The 21,128-nt window shown below is 35.9% G+C and overlaps 1 protein-coding gene across 2 annotated transcripts in view; it reads left to right on the forward strand.

The window, feature by feature from the left end:
• Positions 1-21,128, forward strand: part of PIBF1 (progesterone immunomodulatory binding factor 1) — a 207,848-nt gene that overhangs the window by 161,572 nt on the left and 25,148 nt on the right. For both annotated transcript variants that reach the window (XM_047080639.1, XM_047080630.1), the window contains exons 15-16: positions 6,954-7,084; positions 15,115-15,199. In XM_047080639.1, the coding sequence (XP_046936595.1) occupies positions 6,954-7,084; positions 15,115-15,199 (216 nt within the window). The remainder of the gene's footprint in view (positions 1-6,953; positions 7,085-15,114; positions 15,200-21,128) is intronic.

Raw genomic sequence — 21,128 nt, forward strand, 5'->3', positions numbered from 1 at the left:
CTGCGACCTCCTCACCATCCACCAACAGAGATACCATACCTGGCACCTGCCCCAGTGCAAAGCTGGCGTCTTAAATGGTTGAATTTTATCAGTTAAATATCACTCCTGTGAAAGATGAGATAATTAACCATGTGAGACACAGGATAAGAAGCTGGTTTTAATGGGAAGGATAGTAAAGTCAGGATATAATATGATGTGCAGTCCTGTTAAACCTGCTAAAATTGTTGGATGGAATAGCCTGCAGCAAGTCCAAGATGACCAGAGCTGTGCTTTCCAAATTTGACCGCTTATCAGAAATTTTGATTCAGTGGGACTGGGGTGGGCCCCGGAAATCCGTTTTTGAACAATTTTCCCCAGTGATTCTGATGATTTAACTAGATTTGAGAACTGCTTTAGATTGAGAACACAGAGAATTAGTACTAAAGTGTTGCCCCTTATTGGACCTCAAATAGGCATTTTACATTCCTTGGCACCATCAAAAAGATTAGATAGGATATATGGAATTTTCCTCACAAACTACCACCAGTACTAGAAAGTATCATTTGTATATATTTTGAATAGAAATCAATTCAGTATTAAATTCTATTCAACAGAATGCATTTTGTCTCTGGCAGGAAGGAGCTCCATTTCTAGAAGTTTCTTTGAAAATAAACTCCATAAGAAAAAAAATCCCACGTTTAGGAAAAACACAACAAAATGTGATCACCTTTATATATGTAATTTTAAGAGAAAATATATAATTTTAGATTATCTAAGAACAAGTTAAGATTTGAATTAAAACATGTAATTATGTTTTAATCAGCCGTTGCTTGTCTCTGAATCATGTGTACAGTTTATTGAAACAAAGGAGGAATAACAATTCTGTGGGCGCCTGGGTGGCTCAGTCGGTTGAGCATCCAACTTTTGATTTTGGCTCAGGTCATGATCTCACAGTTCATGGCATCGAGCCCCATGTTGGGCTCTGTGCTGACAGTCCAGAATCTTCTTGGGATTCTCTGTCTCCCTCTCTCTGCCTATCTCTCTCTCTCAAAAAAAAAAAAAAAAAAATATATATATATATATATATATATATATATATGTAATTATGTTTTAATCAGGTGTTGCTTTTCTCTGAATCATATGTACAATTTATTGAAACAAAGGAGGAATAACAATTCTGTAAAATGTTGTGTCATGGGTTTAGTCCTGAGTCATTTATTACGTATATGATTCTTGAGTCACTAATTACTAAGGCTTTCCTATAAGGAAAAGATTACTAACAATAGACAAAGTAAGTGATTGTGAAACTTCTAATACTAATTATTATGGTTACAGAAAGACTTTTTAAAATCATATTGGAGGAATTAAATTCTGTCAAATTACATTTATTTCAAAAATAGGTATTAGCATCACTTTTCATCGACAAACGTGTATTTTTCGTGAGGAATTAAAATACATTTTGGGATTTAGAATCTTAAAAGTTTATAAAGAAATATGTTCTTAAAACTGACAGCACTATAGTTATTTTTATTATCCAGAGAGGGAGTAGTTTCTAGGTTGTATATTAAAGATACCTTTTAAAAGTAAGGCATTGGGCCCTTAATTTTGTTTACAGTACTGAAACCTAACATATGTAATTTCTGTGATAAAAAAAAATGGAACTAAAATAATTAAGACTAATGACTGCTGTTATTCTTTTATGCAGTTGAATTTAGATCCAATAAGTTTCAAAAATAGCACATTCTAGACTACAGCTAACTGCGATTTGTAAATGCCCTTAATGCTTCCCTCACGTTGCACCCCAGCCCCCCACCCTGCCCCCCTGCCCCACCCCACCCCACCCCGATTGTTCTGCACTTTGAAACACAAAGCAACTTGTCAGTTCAGTTTATTCAGTTAAGGTCAGTTCCGTGAAAACAAAGTCAAGGCAATTGTTTGATTTAATTGACTAGTGAAACTGGTTATACAGGTAAGAAGAACTCAGTTTTATTTTTGTCCAGTTACGTATTTGAATGTTCATAAAGTAACTTAGTAGAGTAATAAGATTCCAGTGACATTGTAATAAATTTAAAAGAATGGTTACCAAAGCAAGGAAAAAGGACACTAAAACCCAAACTATAGAAAATATTCATGGTATTTTTTTCTTTATGGCATTGCTTCTTTGTAATGAATCATGTTCAAAAAACGAAGTCTTCTTTTTTTTTCACTGTTCGTTTCCTTATCTTTGAGGAATTTCTTTTCCTGGGCTAATGTAACCAAAAGGAAAATTTTTAATATAATTTAGTCAAATCATTTAAATAACTTTTACAAAGTAGTCCTCAATCTGCAAACAGATATTCTACAGCAGCTAGCTGGTCAACCACCTTTTGGCTTCACTCTCCTCCTTACCCACCTAGACCTCAAGGCTGTTCACTTTAACAATGATTGTTTCTGCCTTTGATTCTTCTGCCTTCCTCTGTACCTTCCATTATATCCATCCTGCTGTTCTCTACACCTTCCGCTTCTGGGCTGCTAGTCACTCATTTCTTTTATGTGGGTACTAAAATAAATGATATGTTTAGATCTTAAAATATATATCTATAAATCTTGTAGGGGCACCTGGGTGACTCAGTCGGTTAAGCATCTGACTTCGGGTCAGGTCATGATCTCACGGTTCGTGGGTTTGAGCCCTGCATCGGGCTCTGTGCTGACAGCTCAGAGCCTGGAACCTGCTTCAGATTCTGTCTCCCTCTCTCTGCCCCTCCCCTGCTCACGCTCTGTTTCTCTGTCTCTCAAAAATAAATAAAATGTTTTAAAAAAATAAATCTTGGTTGATGGGGGGTGGGAGGGAGGGGCGGGTGGGTGATGGGTAGTGAGGAGGGCACCTTTTGGGATGAGCACTGGGTGTTGTATGGAAACCAATTTGTCAATAAACTTCATAAAAAAAAAAATAAAAAAAAAATAAATAAATAAATCTTGTAAATGTAACTCACTTGAGAAAAAAAGTCATTTCTTGTCCCAGAAAAAGAGCAAATCTTTAGCCTCCATTGAACTTGTTAGGAACTATGAAGGAAAGAGGAAAAAATACTGAAACATATACAAGGCTAGAATTTTATTGGCAAAGAATATTTTAAGGTCATAAAGTAGGAATTTTGTGGCAATTTTGTTCTGTATAATAAAGTACTCCCTTCCCTACCCCTCATTCTTATAATAGGTGTTTACCACTTATGTAGTGATTTGTTCAGTTTTTGCATATCCAACTTTAGAATACCTTTTCTGAGAAATCATTAGGTACCAAAGTAGGGGCCTACGGATACTGACAGTGCTGTGTGTGACCTACCTCTTACATCTGCTTAGGAAAAAAGAGCAAATGCAATAAACAACAACAACAACAACAAAAACCAAGGTTGGTTGGATATATAAGTTAATAAAATCCTTAAGAAAAGAATCTTGGTCTTATGTATCAAGAGCATTACGTTGTCCTTAAACTTAGTGCAACTTCTGTTATGGAAAAACTTCACAAAGAAAACATTAATTAAAGAAAAAAGTAATTTTGAAGTCTGTTGCAACATTATTTATGATGCAATTGATAAATTGATAACATCCTAAAGGTTTATTACTATAAGCAATGTAATTATGGTATGTTGGCTTCCTAGACAGTTTTGTAGCCATTAAAATCGTAAATTAAGTTACTCTGAGAGCTTGGAAAAATAATAAAGGTAAAGTGAAAAGGTCTAATATAAGATTGTACATAATGTACTAAGAAAAAGCAATCCAAAAGGAAATTACAAAAACAAATCCACTTACGATAGCTTAGGATAAGGATAAAATCTAAGCTTAGGAATAAATTTAATCAAACAGGAGAAGGATTTGTACACTGAAAACTACACAACTTTGCTAAAGAAACTTTAAAAGACCTAATACATGGAAAGACATCTCATGTTTATAGATTAGAAGACTTAATATTGCTAAGATCACAATACTGCCCAAAACAATTTATAGATTCAGTATAATCCCTATCAAAATCCCAACAGCATTTTTTGAAGAAATAGAAAAACCCATCCTAAAATTCCTGTGCAATTTTAAGGGACCCTGAATGGCCAAAACAATCTTGAAAAGGAAAATCAAAGTTGGAAGACACACTTCCAAGTTTTAAAATGTACCACAAAGCTACAGTAGTCAAAACAGTGTTGTACTAGCATAAGGATAGATAGATAAGACTAATGGAATAAAATAGAGAGTCTGGAAATAAACCCTTCATATATGGTCAAAAAGTTTTCAGTAAGATTGCTAAGACCATTCAATGGTCTTTTCAACAAATGGTGCTGGTAAAACTGGATATCTGCATGTCAAACATTGAAATAGAATCCTTATCCTACTGTCTACAAAAATTAATTCAAACTGGATCAAAGACATAAATTTCAGAGCTAAGAATGTAACACTATAGAAGAAAACATAGAAAATTTTCATGATCTTGGGCTTGGCAGTTGTTTCTTAAAAATGATACCAACTTAGGATTCTCTGTCTCCCTCTTTCTCTGCCCCTCCCCTGCCGCTCTCTATCTGTCTCTCAAAATAAGTGTTAAAAATAAAACGATACCAAAAGTATAAGCAACAAAAGAAAAAACTAGGTAAGTTGGACATCATCAAAATTAAAGACTTTTGTGATCAAAGGACATAATCAATAGAGTGAAAAGACAACCCACAGAATAGGAGAAAATACTTGCAAGTCATATGTCTAATATGGGTTTAATATCCAGAACATAACTCCCAGGGGCACGTGGGTAGATCAGTCCGTTAAACATCCAACTTTGGCTCAGGTCATGATCTCACAGTTTGTGAGTTTGAGCCCCACATTGGGCTCTGTGCTGACATCTCAGAGCCTGGAGCCTACTTCAGACTCTCTGTCTCTCTCTCTCTCTCTCTCTCTCTCTCTCTCTCTCTGCCCCTCCCTGGCTTGTGCTCTGTCTCTCTCACTCTCGCTCTCGCTCTCTCACAAAAATAAATAAACATTTTAAAAATTAAAAAAAAAAAAACTCCCATAACTCCACAACAAAAAAGCAGACAACATAATTGAAATTATGGAAAAATGACTTGAATAGACATTTGTCCAAAGATACACAGTGACCGATAGGCACATGAAATAATAGTGTTGGTGAGGATGTGGAGAAAGTAGAACCAAGTGCATTGTTAATAGGAATGTAAAATGATGCAGCCGCTGTGCAAAACAGTTGCCTGTTCCTCAAAAAGTTAACTATAGAAAAAAAATTTTTTTAACTTTTTAAAAAGTTAAATATAGAATTACCATATGACCTAGCAATTTCACTCCACTTCTAGCAGATATTCAAAGGAATCGAAAATGGGGACTCAAGCAGATATTTATATACCACTGTTTGTAGCAACATTAATTAAAATAGCCAAAAAAGTGAAAACAACCCAAGTATTCATCAACAGATGAATAAATAAGATGTACTATAAACACACAATGGAATATTATTTAGCCATAGAAAGGAATGAAGTTCTGATACATTGTACAGCATGGGTGAACCTTGAAAACATTACATTAAGTGGAATAAGCAGACACAAAATGACAAATATTATATGATTCCCCTTATAGATCTAGAATAGGCAAATTCATAGAGACAGATAGTAGAGGTTTCTAATGGCTGGGGGGTTGCAGGGAGTGTTTTTGTTTAATGGATACAGAGTTTCCATTGGGATTGATAAAAATGTTCCAGGAATAGAAATTAGTGATGGTTATACAACATTATGAATATATGTAATGCCACTGAATTGTGTGCTACACAATGGTTAAGCTGGTGACTTTTTTTTTTTTTAATTTTTTTTTTTCAACGTTTATTTATTTTTTTGGGGACAGAGAGAGACAGAGCATGAACGGGGGAGGGGCAGAGAGAGAGGGAGACACAGAATTGGAAACAGGCTCCAGGCTCTGGGCCATCAGCCCAGAGCCCGACGCGGGGCTCGAACTCACGGACCGCGAGATCGTGACCTGGCTGAAGTCGGACGCTTAACCGACTGGCGCCACCCAGGCGCCCCAAGCTGGTGACTTTTATATTCTTTATATTGTAACTGTAATTTTTTTTTTTTTTTTTTTTTTAGAGAGTGAGAGTGGGGATAGGGTAGAGAGAGAGAGAATCTTTGTTTTTTTTTAACTTTTGTTAACATTTATTTATTTTTGAGAGATAGAGCACGAGCCAGGGAGGGGCAGAGAGAGGGAGAGAGAATCCAAAGCAGTCTCCAGGCTCTGAGCTGTCAGCACAGAGCCGAGTGCAGGGCTCCAGTCCACAAACCGTGAAGTCATGACCTGAGGCCACGAAGTCAGATGCTTAACTGACTGAGCCACCCAGGCACCCCGAGAAAGAGAATCTTAAGCTCCACACTGAGGAGGTCTATCCCACAACCCTGGGATCATGATCTGAGCCAAAATCAAGAGTGGTACAGTCAACCAACTGAGCTAGACAGGTGCCCCTACAATTTTTGTTAAAAAAAAACTTCATTATACCTAGTGATTTAGTTTCATAAATTAGCAGTTTTAGAAATAAAGATGGAAGGAAATATGAAGATGTAGAAAAATACTAAATTGCAATGTCATTATATTATTTTTAATAGAAATAAAGCTCAAATAAAAGGTTTTTATTTTTAGCTAATGGATGTTTATTAAAAGGAGATAAATTTTGTCACATATCTTCTCAAACCAACAAATGGCAAAAACATTTAGGTGACCCGTCCCTGAAACTGGTAATAATTCATACTTTATTTAACATTTTTCTTTGTGTTTACATATTATTATTATTATTATATTATAAAGAATAGTTCTATTGATTAATAATTTTGAAAACCTTCAAAGTTACATAGGAAAAGCTCTTCTGAGTAACTCATGCAAGGGAGTTTTGGCATACTGTACCTGTGCTAGAATAATAATCTTCAGTTTCTTATAAAATGTTGTAGATTTTCATGAAATCTGTTTTTCTTTAGCTTGACAGGGCCAATTCTCTGTTAAACCAGACTCAGCAACCTTACAGATATCTCATTGAATCAGTGCGTCAGAGAGACTCTAAGATTGATTCGCTGAAAGAGCATGTTACACAACTTGAGAAAGATGTCAGGTAAAATCATCTGTTTATTTTTTTTTTTAATTATAAAGGCAACGTAAACATAATAGTGCTATCCATGAACTAAGGTTGTAAATTGGGAAGAAAAAATAATGAATATGGTTTTAAATAATGGTTTAAATAATATGGTAAATAATGAATATGGTTTTAAATGTAATTTATCTTAGAGAAACTTAGGTCACGTCACGTTAGGTGCTCACATTCCACCTTGTGATCAGAAGTCTTAGCCTGGACCTAACAGTGCTATGCTTACTAACAGCACTCCCCCCACCCTAGGAAGCAAAAGCTATCCTGTCCTTGTTCCCCTACAATTCTTTAGTGGGATGGGGTTTAACCAAAGCGAGGGAGACCATAACCAGATGCCATTTGTGGAGACAAAATAACTTTTTAAACAGATAAAATATACACATTTGCTTAGACTCTGTTGACTTTGCCAAGGAATTTTTTAGGGTTTTCTTCCCCTGACTCTTTACATGAAGTAACCCATGAATCACCTAAATATAAATAAACCCCTTTCACTTCCTTAAATTTAAATTGTTTTCTTACATGACACCTTATCCAAAGGACTTGCTCCACTTAATAGCCATTCACATTCTTTAACTGTTCATCTATACAATCATTTTAGTCTTTTTAAATTGGAGTAAAAGAGTGATATTATACAGAAAGAAAGATTTTAACTCATGGATGGTTGATTAGTTGGCTTAGTTATTGGATTTTAAGGTTGTTAGAATAATTTAGATAAATTATTAGCCAATTCATAAATATAGAAGTAAAGAATTAGGTGGGAATAGAAATTGTTAAATTAAGGAATTGGAAAACAATAAGGAGAATATATTAAATTCAGATTTCCTAAGGTATATAATCAAAGTATAAAGCTACTGGTAATTAACTCTAAAGTATGGGAGGGTATTCTTTTTGATGAATCAGAATAACCACCTTCTCTTGTTTCTATCCCACCAAAATAATTGGTCCAAAACTTTATTCCTGATCTTTTTAATCTTAAGATGATAGGTTAAAATAATTTTAAATCACATTTATGCTTTAAAATGTCAATATAAGTAAGAATTTATTTTTGGATTGATTTTGAAGTTAATTACATTTAGAATATGTATAGCCAGTATTCATTAAATTTACTGAATTATAAATAAACCAAATTAAGAAACTGTTAAATAATTCAATCAATTAAACAGTTCTTCTATAAATAGCTACTAGGGGCAATAGAAATTATGTCTTATCACTCACTGGGTACTTGGTTATCTTAGGGAAATTGAGGGAAGAACTTTTTCTTCCTATATTATATACTTCTGTTATATTTGAAATTTTGTGTAGAATCTTTTTTTTACCTTTTTAATCTTGGAGTGAAAACATAAAAGTACTGTGGAAAAATTACCTTTCACAGTTACCTTCGAATAAGTTTATTTGAATATTTATTTAACTAAGAATTAAGAGAGCTGAAAATCTTTAATACTGATTAATTAATAATATTAATTATTAAATAGTTAGCTGTAGGAGGAAACTATAAAGATGAACAAATTCAGCCCTAGAGAAATTAAGTAACTTGTTATCTAAGAACATACTGTTTGGTCATAGGGCCAAAATTTGAATCCAGATCTGTCTGCTTTCCAATTCTATACTCTTAACCATTATGTTATACTGCCTCCCTATGTTCTATTCTGAATAAGGGGTAATTTTTCGTTAACTAATGTAATTAAGGAAGAGAAGCCAAAAAAAAAAAACAAGTGTAAAAGAGTAGTTAAATTTGGAGCTTTAATGAATTGACAGTTGTTGAAGCTAGGTGATGGATGCATGTGGGTTTGTTATATTTTCTCTCTTTCAAAATATTCCACATAAACTTGTTTTTAAAAAACAGAGTTTAAAAGGGAATACAGGCTCTACAGATAGGTTGCCTGGGTTCATATCTAGCTTAGTACTCAGCTTTGAATTAGAACAAGTCAGTTAAACTCTCGAAACCTCCACTCTCCAATAGAACTCTCTGTAATGGTAAATATATTCCATATCTGCACTGTCCAGTATGGTAGCCACTACCCACATGAAGAACTAAATTTTTAATTTTAATTAAATTACTTTTCATCTTGGGGCGCCTGGGTGGCGCAGTCGGTTAAGCGTCCGACTTCAGCCAGGTCACGATCTCGCGGTCCGTGAGTTCGAGCCCCGCGTCAGGCTCTGGGCTGATGGCTCAGAGCCTGGAGCCTGTTTCCGATTCTGTGTCTCCCTCTCTCTCTGTCCCTCCCCCGTTCATGCTCTGTCTCTCTCTGTCCCAAAAATAAATAAACGTTGAAAAAAAAAAAATTTAAATTACTTTTCATCTTAATTACCACGTATGGCCAGCTAATGGCTATGTTATTGGACAGTACAGCCAGTTTTCTCATTTGTGAACTGAGAGTAGTACTCTAGCACTAGCAGTACCTAATTCATATAGTCATTTTGAGGATTAAATGATATAATCTCGGTGATATATATAGGACTGTGCCTACACATTATGAATGCTATATAACTGTTTGCTCTTTTGAGTATTGGTCTGACATGTAACAAATTTTCATGTTGAGAATTACCTTAAAATAAGAAGTAACATTTCTCAAAATATCTTGAATTTTGACAAAAATTAGGACTCCCTTAATGTGAGAAGTGAGATGATTCATTTTCAGGAATACCAAATAAAAGCTGTGCTGTCTAGTTAGCAATAGGTTTACAACCTATTGGAAATATGTACAAACCCTCCCCCACCCCCACCCCCATCCCCACCTCCCCCCCCCCCCCACCCCCCCCCCCACACACACACACACAGTCGAGTCCCAAACCCTTAGACACTTCACTTCCTGGTTCTTCTTCCCCTCTCCATTTCATGGGCTTATTTTTCGCCGGCTTTGCAATGAGCATGTGCCAAAGAACTGAAGTCTCTGCGTCACCTCAAGGAATGTACATTTGTTCCAGTCAGGCTACTTTTTGGCCTTACATGGGCATAAGCGACTTCTGGGTAAGGCTGTAACCTCTGTAGTACTCAGCCAATGAGGAATCAGGGGAGGGACTTCCTGCAAGGAGATAAATTGCCTGCTGTAACCCCTCTGAGTGGATCTGTCCATCAGACACCAGCTCTTGCAAGAATGTTGATTAAAGCCTCACTTCACTGTTCTCCTCGTCTCCACGTCTCTCCTATGATTGGGGCAATGGGCTTCTTTCTCACACTTAGTAACAGCAACAATAATCACAAAAACTATGCCAATTACGAAAATTGGCATAAAATATAAATATATAAAAATATTTTTGTGCTTAAATCTGAGTCCTTTAAAGCTGTTTCATAAATTTACTGTATATTTTAATAGATTCTGAACTAGTATTTCATAGGATATGAAACCTTGCTCTTAATTGAAGTAGCTATGCTACCTTGTAATGTGAAAAATTAAGGTGCTTTCAGTAGGTTAATTATGACCTTTGAGATGCTGTTAAATGTACCTTAATGACATGAATGAAATACCATAAAAATAGCCCGATCAACGAGTCAGATACAGCAGTCTGTCTACCATCACTCCTACTCTGAGCTGATGACATTTCAGATGTAGTGGAATTATCCTGGGCTTTGAGCACACATCAGCCTGCTTTCTTTTGTCATAGTAAATGTGCCTGTAAAATACAGATCTTAGCGTGAACATCAAGGGTTAGAAGTGAAAATTAAATGAAATGACCTATATAAAGCTTCTGGCACATGAGGAAACTTGGTAAATATTACTTCCCTTCCTTTTGTCCTTCATTAATTTGAAATGTAAACATTAAATGACCCATTCAAAAAGATTACTGAGTGGTTATTCCTTGAAAATGCCTATTCCTTTTTGCTGCATGTTGATTTTAATTGTAAGGAATATTTATATTAATTGATTATTTTTTTAATTGAAGTATAGCTGGCATGCCATATTATATTAGTTTTAGGTGTACAACATAGGGATTAGACATTTAGATACGTTACAAAATGCTCACCATGGTGTGGCTGCCATCTGTCACCATACAAACTTATTACAGTATTATTGACTATATTCCCTATGCCATACGTTTCATCCCCGTGACTTACTTATTTTATAGCTGGAAGTTTGTACCACCTAATCCCCTTCACCTATTTTATCCAAATCCCGGCCCCCTCCCCTCTGGCAACCACCAGTTCTTACGACTATTTTCACCAGTTTTTATGAGTCTTCCTGTTTTGTTTTGTTTGTTCATTTGTTTTGTTTTATAGATTCCACATGTAAGTGAAATCATGCAGTATTTGTTTTTCTCTGTCTGACTTACTTCATTTAGCATAATACCCTCTAGGTCTATCCATGTTATTGCAGATAGCAAGATTTCATTCTTTTTTATAACAGACTAATATTCCCATGTGTGTGCATGTGTGTATACACACTACGTCTTTATCCATTCATCTATCTGTAGGTTACCTTTTTGTTTTCTGTTGATGGTTTCCTTTGTAGTTTCAAAGCTTTTTAGTTTGATATAGTCCCAATTGTTTATATCTGCTTTTGTTGCCCTTGCCTAAGGAGACAGATCCAAAAAAATAATTGCTAAGACCAATGTCCAAGGGTTTATTGCATATGCTTTCTTTTAGGAGTTTTATGGTTTCAGTTAAATGATTACCTTTTAAATATTTCTCTATTCAGTAAAAGCTCTTTAAAGAACTGAGTAATTTTATCATTTTCTTAGAAAATAAAACAATACCACTATACCACACCCATGACTTGCAAATTTAGCTATACATATTCAATGTGTAGAAAGATTAGAGTAAATATGTACTAAAATGAAATCATTATAAACACATTAAAAGCTAACATTTGAGATATCACTATTAACTACTTTAAATCCCCCTATCATTAAAGTAATAATCCCTTCTAAAAGTAGTACTGGTAAACTTTCTACCAAGCCACAAGAGACAGTCTGGGTTATATAGTTGGTTTGATCTATAGTTCACAACTGAACGAAGCATGGAAAGAGAATAATTAGCATAAATTTCCTTTCCCGGTTGTCAGTCCTCAGTTTATTCTTTACTAGTAGTTTAAGAAGAAAAAACTACTTAGCCTTGTAAAGCTAAGTCAGGGTATACTGATCCAGGAAGTTAAAGAAGAGTATATCAGGAATATGTTTTCATATAGCAGGTGACACAGAGCCATAAACATGAATTTCTGAGTAATAATTAACAGTGAATTAAACAATTATGGGTGTAATATGCCATTCACGATAGATGTGCTTATAAGGAGATTTGTTTTGTAGTTGCTTTATGAGTCACACATGGAAGCTTTGTATTTTTAAAGGTAAATTTCCACTGTTGTGAAATGTGTCTTAAGGAGACTAAACTTCGTTTGAGTAATTACATACATACTGGAAGAACACAGAGTATAATAATCGTCATATTCAGTTTTAGAGACCCATGTGTTGAAGATGGCCTCCTCTGTGGTTTAAGAGTATATTATAGAGAAGGCTGAGACTTAGAAAATATATGCCCAAGTATTGTCTGAGGAGTCTGTACTGTTTGTCATAAACCCACATCTTGCAGATAGAACAGAGTTGCTCTGTAAACCAATTTATACACCTAGCTTTTATTCTGTATTATACAGTTATTTTTGCTATTTATTTTTTTTACTTTTTTTAATGTTTGTGTGTGTGTGTGTGTGTGTGTGTGTGTGTGTGTGTGAAAGAGAGAGAGAGAGAGAGAGAGAGCGCACGCGAGCAAGCACAAGTGGCGGAGGCAGAGAGAAACACAGAATCCAAAGCAGGATTGGCTTTGAGCTGTCAGCACAGAGCCCAACACATGGCCCGAACTCACAAGCAGTGAGTTAAGGGCCTAAGCCGAAGTCAGATGCTCAACTAAGTGAGCCACCCAGGCTCCCCATTTTTGCTATTTAAATATGGAATATTTACTTTATTCTGGAAAACACTGAACACTACATATAAAGGATTTCTAATGAATTATCCAGTCAAAATCCTTTATCACCTCAACATTCCTCCATTCCTGTTGCACTGCATTTTATTTAAGGGCCTGTTGGTATTTGAGAGTATGTATGTGTGTGTACTGTATGTGAATGTATGTTTACATACGATGTGTATGTAACATGTATATGAACATTAACATGCGTGTGAACATTAATACATTTCTATTCCTCGAAAAATCCTAGTCCTATGTTACTGGATGTTTATTTTAATTTCGAAAAATGTTTTATCTTCTTCATGATGATTCTAGCTAAAGATAGATTCGAATTCAACAGTTACAGAAACATCTGATCTTTACCAGGATTTGGAAGACTCTGGCAGAATCTGGCGTTCAGTTACATTATATTATTTAGTTCTTTTCAACTCCAAGGCTCAGTAAGATCTCTGATGCTTAATTCTGAAAGTCAAATCTGTTTTTCTGCTAAGCTGCTAACCTGTATGGCATTTAATTACTGTTTTTCTGTGATACTTGTTTTTCATCTAAAGTAGTAATACCATATACATTTATGTCAGGTTTTATGTGTTCAATTCTTTATATAATCATTTCACTAGATAATTCATATATCGCTTTGACATACATGAGTATTATTTTCCACTTTTACAGATGTGAAAACTGAGGCTTAGTCATGTGGTGTGATTTATGCCACACACTTGTGTCAGTGGCACAGTTGGAAACAAAAGTCGGAATTGCATCTTGTGTTTTCTCTCAGAGGACAAACTGTGGTGCTTCCTTGGGGAAGTTCACGGTTACTAGGATAAAAGAGAATGTGAGCTTTTTCCTCTTAAGTCCTTGGAATTACCAGTTCTTCCAGAATACCTGCTACTATTCCCTGAATTTAAAAACAAAAACAAAAACTTCTGCCTAATTTAAAAATTGATGGCTTTCCATTTTGTTAAAGGATAACTTAAAACATGTTACCTGTTCAGCAAAATAATCCTCACTAGTTTTACCTTCACAGATTTTGTTTTGACATTTATGGAATTACGGTATTTTAATTCACTGTTGCTTTTCTTATTCTCGTTGTAGTGCTGAGTAGATTCATTCCAGGGGCTTTCAAAAGTATTTCGTTTAGCGGTTCTAATTAATTTTTATATGTTGAATAATAAAACTCCAGACAATATAAATCATGCCTCAAATATTTATCTTTTAAAATATTAATATATTCTTCTATTTAGGCTTTTTTCACCCTTTCGTATCAGAAAACAGGTCCTATCTAAGGGAAATTCACAAGGCAGACTTAGAAATTAAAGATTGGGGCGCCTGGGTGGCGCAGTCGGTTAAGCGTCCGACTTCAGCCAGGTCACGATCTCGCGGTCCGTGAGTTCGAGCCCCGCGTCGGGCTCTGGGCTGATGGCTCAGAGCCTGGAGCCTGTTTCCGATTCTGTGTCTCCCTCTCTCTCTGCCCCTCCCCCATTCATGCTCTGTCTCTCTCTGTCCCAAAAATAAATAAATGTTGAAAAAAAAATTAAAAAAAAAAAAAAGAAATTAAAGATTGAACTAAGAATATAGAGACAAAAATTGTTTTCCCAAGTTTACCACATACTGAATATCTGATTCATTTATCTAATTCAATTATATACCTGGTAATTTAGTGTGCAGTAAATTATAAAATGTTACTTTTAGTTTTAAGGTTAAATTTTTAATTTGACTTCTAGTATCTTGAGTTTTACTATTTTGCCCATACATACTTTACCTTTTATATAAATCCCACTTCATCTTTTTACATTTCAGGATTAAATAGTCACCTTTAAAACACAAATTTTATACCCCTACTAGGCAGGAAAGATTCTCAGAAAACATCTCAATTGCACTGTCAAATGATTATTAAAAGAAAAAGTCTTCTTAGAAAATAGCTAGCTGTTGGTTAAATCAAACATTATAGTGGGTGGTCTGATAGATACCTTTATAGAGTATAAATTTAATTTCTCTTTAATTCAAGCCATCATATTTGTCTTTAGCCTTTTTCTTTTTTCTATTTATTAATTAGATTTACACCAATATGATGACTTTTTAAAACTTGGGTGTTTTTTTTTTTCAGCAATTTGAATAAAGAAAAGTCAGCTTTACTACAGATGAAGAATCAAATGGCATTAGATTTAGAACAACTTCTAAATCATCGTGAGGTACTTTTTCTATGTTGTCATAATTTTTACTTTAGGCTTTTTCAAAGTCCATGTTGTGTTACGATTACTGGATCCCAGTTGTCCGTGTGCATTAATGACTTCTCATGTTTGTGTCTCATTGTGATCTGGTCCTTTATATTGAATATGTGATACACTTTATTCATTATGAATTAATTTATACTTCATTCTTGGGTTAATTCTTATTCCTGGAATACTCCTTGTTATTGACCCCTTATTGCCTTGTTCATATATCTGGAATTGAATTTCCACATTATTTAATAATTGTTTTATCTCTTTCTCACTAGACAGTATTTTTCCTTAGCATACCTCTGTCTCATTCATCATTGTATTGCCCATATACTGTATGTATGTCTAGTGTGTAATATTTGTGTTGAACTTTAGAGTCCATAAAGGATTTTTTGTTGTTATTCCTCACCAAAAATCCTTTAGAGCTAATAAAATTTCCTCATTTTATAAAAGGACAAATGAATGTCTAGTGGCTTGCCCAAAGGAGAAATGAGTTTTGAGTGGCTTGCCCAAAGCCAGTTAGTAACTAAGAGATAACCCCATTTTTCTTTCTTGTTTTTTTGAGTCAGACTTATTGAAGTACAGTACACCCACAGTAAAATTCATGCCCTGTTTAAGCATACATTTCTATGATTTTTGACTGACACACCCAGTTTCATAACCATTACCATAATCAATAAAGAAAATAGTTTTGTCACTTCAGGAAATTCCTTCATGCCCTTTTTGTGTCGACCCTTCTCCCCAGCTCCAGTCCTAGCAACCCCTTATCTATTTTCTGTCCCTATAGTTTTACCTTTTCCAACAAAAGATTTTACATTTCCCCAGAATGTTGAATAAATGAATTAATCAGTCTTTTCAGGTTGGACTTTTTTCACTTACCATAAAAAAGATACACCGAGGGGGCGCCTGGGTGGCTTAATCAGTTGAGCTTTGGCTCAGATCATGATCTCATGGGTCGTGAGTCTGGGCCCTGCGTTGTCGGGCTCTGTGCCGACAGCTTGGAGCCTGGAGCCCGCTTCAGATTCTGTGTCTCCTTGCTCTTTGCTCCTCCCCCACTCATTCTCCCTCTCTCTCTCTCCCTTTCTCTCTCAAAAATTTAAAAAGGGATATACCTATGTTGCTGCAAATATTAGTCATTTATTCCTTTTTGTTGCTGAGGAATATTCTATTGTATGGATATACCAGAGTTTGTTACTCCATTCACCAGTTGATGATCATTTGACTTGTTTCCATTTGGAGGCGTCTGTAAATAATACAGCTGCTATAAACGATTGTGTACGTGTTTTGGTGTGAATGTCAGTTTCCTTTTCTCTTGGGAGATACCCCAGGAGCAGGATTTCTGGGTCCTATGGAAAGTATATGTTTAACTTTATAAGAGACTGCCAAACTATTTTCCACAGTGACTGCACCTTTTGCATTCCCGTCAGCAATGAATGCGTGTTCCAGTTGTTCCACATCCTCGCCAACAGTTGGTATTATGAAGCCTAGTTTTTTAATCCAGTGCATTTTTTCCATTGAACTATCACTGCCTTGTCTTGGCCATGTTTTTGCCATTTTGTTATCCTAACAGAGAAAGAAATGCTCAAAACAGATCATTGGTTTATAAGTATCCTGAAGACATTGTTTCCTAGTCTGGGAAAGCTATATCAGGTATTTGGGAAGAAATTATTGGAAAGATATTATTGAGAGAGATGAAGTGGGGAATATTACTGGAAGCAGTTCAGAAGTGTATATCCTAGAAGTAGTGTCAGGGGAATTGCAGGGTTGTCTCTGTCTTAGAAATGGCCTTTGGAGTAGGTTCTCTTAAAGGTGTATTTTATATGTTGGGTGAAAGGGATAAGGTGTCCCTGGACTAGATTTTAGAGATGACTTTTGTGTAGCTAACTAGATCTAACAACAGGTGATATAGATTAGGAAGAGCTTCTCTGAAGATACTCTTTTTTTCTGGCTTTCAGGCCCCATCTACTACCACTTGTGTCCTTAGATTCTGCCTTCAAATAGTTGTTTCTTCACTGTGGAAGCCTGATTCATTCACTATGTGGATTTTCACAAAACTGACTATTTGGGAAATAGTAACTGCAGATGTCCATTCAGCGATACCAGCTACTTTTTTTCCATAAAGCTGCATAACAAGTATGTTTTTGGAATGGCGATTCTCATTTGTTTTTAGAAGATTATGCTACACTCTGAAAAAGATAGGAGCAACTTTATATATTTTATACATCATGCTTGGAATCACATTATTCATGAGTCCAAATAAAAACTCAAAGTTATACTTAGTGGGTTGAGAATTGAGTAAGTTTAGAAGAAAATATGTTTAAACATAGAAATTAAATACTTAGCAAAATGAAACTCCTACTATATGACACCAATGAAATGTGCGTGGATGCATGTCTAATTATCAGTTAATTTTCATGCATTTGATAGGATCTTCATTTTGGCAATTACATTTTAATAATCCAACATTATAACTTTTCTTAATGCCAAACAGCTAAAGAAAAGGAGCTTTATTTCTTTTCAAAGCAAAATAAAAATTGAAGCTTAATAAAATAAACTTGATACAAATTTTTCATCTTTTTCTAAGAAACAGTTTAATGCCAACTTGCATAGAACGTGCAGATACAAAAGCAAGTGTAAACTGCTTATATGGAAGGGAATGGCAGGTGACCCAGGGTAATGCTTGACCATTCACTTGAATATTTACCTGATGAAACAGAGAGTCTACAGAATTGATATATTCATTTTATGGCTCTGATGGGTCAAGTGCTTAGAATAGCCAATAGATAACAGTCGGATAAGAATACCTCTGATAAATGTAATATTTTGAAAGTGAAAATCAGGGCTGAGGGGGCTCCTGGGTGGCTCAGTCAGTTGAGTGTCCAACTTCAGCCCAGGTCATGATCTTACAGCTAGTGAGTTCGAGCCCCGCATCAGGCTCTGTGCTGACAGCTCAGAGCTGGAGCCTGTTTCAGATTATGTGTCTCCCTCTCTCTCTGTCCCTCCCCTGCTTGTGCTCTGTCTCTCTCTTCCTCTGTCAAATAAATAAATATTAATTTTTTTAATAATAAAAAAAGAAAGAAAGAAAATTGGGGCTGAGACTAAGGTGAGGCAAACAAGGCACCTAGGGCACAAAATATAGGACGTGCCCACTCTGAGGATCATGCACAGTGCACCTGAGAGCTTGCCCCACCCTAGGCAGGACCCTGGGAAAATTGTCTAATATGAGTCACTGCTTTAATCCCAGCTAAATTTTCTGTTTAAATCCACATGTGATCAAATGCACATTTTAAAGTTTTTCATTGCCTTTTTTGCACTGGACAATTTAACTTTTTAAGTGTCACTTAGTTCCAATAAGACTTTAGGTGGTCCTGAGGTGCCTGGGTGGCTCAGTGGGTTAAGCATCCGACTCTTGATTTCAGCTCAGGTCATGATCTCATGGTTTGTGAGTTCAAGCCCTGCATTGGGCTCCATGCTGACAGTGCGGCACCTCCTTAGGATTCTCTCGCTGTCTCCCTCACCCATTCTCTCTCTCTCTCTCTCTCTCTCTGTCTCTCTCTCTCTCTCTCTGTCTCTCTCTCTCTCCTTCTCTCAAAGTAAATAAATACACTTAATAAAATAACTTTTTTTTTAATTTTTTAATGTTTATTTTTATTTTATTTTATTTTTATTATTTTTTTTAATGTTTATTTATTTTTGAGACAGAGAGAGACAGAGCATGAACGGGGGAGGGTCAGAGAGAGAGGGAGACACAGAACCTGAAGCAGGCTCCAGGCTCTGAGCTGTCAGCACAGAGCCCGACGCGGGGCTCGAACTCACGGAACATGAGATCATGACCTGAGTCGAAGTTGGACGCTTAACCGACTGAGCCACCCAGGCGCCCCTAGTGTTTATTTTTGAGGGCTAGAGAGACAGAGTGCAAACTAGGGGAGAGCAGAGAAAGAGAGAAAAATAGAATCTGAAGCAGGCTCCAGGCTCTGAGCTGTCAGCATAAAGTCTGACATGGGGCTCAAACCCATGAACCGTGAGATCATGACCAGAGCTGAAGTCAGACATTCAACCAACTGAGCCATCCAGGTGCCCCAAAATAAAAAGACTTTAGATGGTCCTGTACTATGAAATGAGATCGCCAACTCCTTTACATCATTATCCAAGTATGCGTTAAATGAAAAAAGAAAACAGATGAGATAATTCTAGGTTGACAATTCTAAGACATTGGGGCATGACCTCTATGAGGGTTTTTATTTTCTATATTAATTAGTGTTAGATCAAAATTACTTGCTTAAAAGTAGCTAAGTTAAATATCACAGAGTTAAATATCATTGTCCCCACTTTTACAGACAAAACTGAGGCTGAGTTAAAAAAAACTAAACCATGATTATATACTTACTGTCAAAACTAAAAGAAAATCCTTTTTTTTTTCCCTGAAACAAAAGCTTATGATCTTTTTCCTTAGTTCCATTTAGACAAAAACCTCATGATGAATTATTGCTTGCATTAGTTCCAGGAAATATTTTTGCCACTGTAGATGAAGTTATATTCTTTCTTTTTTGTCAGAAAGTGAAAACTATGTAATTTAATGTGTTTCCTTTTTGTCTTAGTTGCCAAAACACTCAGAGCTGAATATCTTATCCAGGTGTTATAATCTTTTTTTCCTCTTTCACTTTTGATGCCTCAGAATAACTTTCTCTGTTTCTTTCAATAGGTTGTGATCTTTTTTACCCTTAAATGTCTTTACTTATATACTGAGACCTCTGAGGTGTAAAAATATAAAATAATTTAATCTTAAATAATGAGGTAAAAAGGAGGTCAAGGAAAAGATCAACTCCTAGGACCCCACTGTTGGATAGCATAGCAGGGCTTCAAGCTAAATAATTCAGTTTTGAGTAAAAGAAATGTGATGACTTGTAATGTCTTCTTTCTTGTTGAGTGTACCTCTCAGGACTCTTTTTTTTTTTTTTTTTTTAATTTCTGTGTTTAGGGGCGCCTGGGTGGCGCAGTCGGTTAAGTGTCTGACTTCAGCCAGGTCATGATCTCGAGGTCAGTGAGTTCGAGCCCCACGTCAGGCTCTGGGCTGATGGCTCAGAGCCTGGAGCCTGTTTCCGATTCTGTGTCTCCCTCTCTCTCTGCCCCTCCCCCGTTCATGCTCTGTCTCTCTCTGTCCCAAAAATAAATAAACATTGAAAAAAAAATTTTTTTTAATTTATGTATTTATTTTGAGAGAGAGAGAGAACACGAGTCAGGGAGAGGCATCAGAGAGAATCCCAAGCAGGCTCTGTACTGCCAGTGCAGAGCCCAATGTGAGGCTTGAACCCACAAACTGTGAGATCATGACCCACCCAGGCCCCTATCAGGAATCTTCTTTAATGGCTTTTTCATGTTTCATCCATTTTTATCCACTCATCTTTGCCTCACTGAAACAAGATTTGCTGATTTGGAAATTCTAATTCTGCGCTTCTGTGTGTATATTTCATCATATGCCCTTAGAATATAAGTTTTCAAGAGTTGGAAAATCATATTTAATCAGCCAAATGTCTAATAGAATACTGAGCATAATTTTAAAAAGCTGATGTAAAAGGGGCACCTGGGTGGCTCGGTCAGTTAAGCGTCTGACCTCAGCTCAGGTCATGATCTCATGGTTCATGAGTTCGAGCCCTGCGTAGGGCTCTGTGCTGACAGCTCGGAGCCTGGAGCCTGCTTCGGATTCTGTGTCTCCCTCTCTCTCTGCCCCTCCCTTGCTCACGCCCTGTCTCCCTGTCTCTCAAAAATGAATAAACATTTAAAAAATAAAAAAATAAAAAAAGCTGATGTAAAAGCTCTTTTCTAATTTCTTTTGCAGCTATATTAAGGGTAGTAGTAAGAGCTCCACTTAAGAAGCTATTCCAGTATTTCAGTGAGTGATGGT

Source organism: Lynx rufus, unplaced genomic scaffold (genome assembly GCF_022079265.1).
Source record: "Lynx rufus isolate CCGP_SWC_20201006 ecotype Redwood Valley unplaced genomic scaffold, mLynRuf1.p SCAF_1, whole genome shotgun sequence".
Classification (NCBI taxonomy): Eukaryota; Metazoa; Chordata; class Mammalia; order Carnivora; family Felidae; genus Lynx; species Lynx rufus.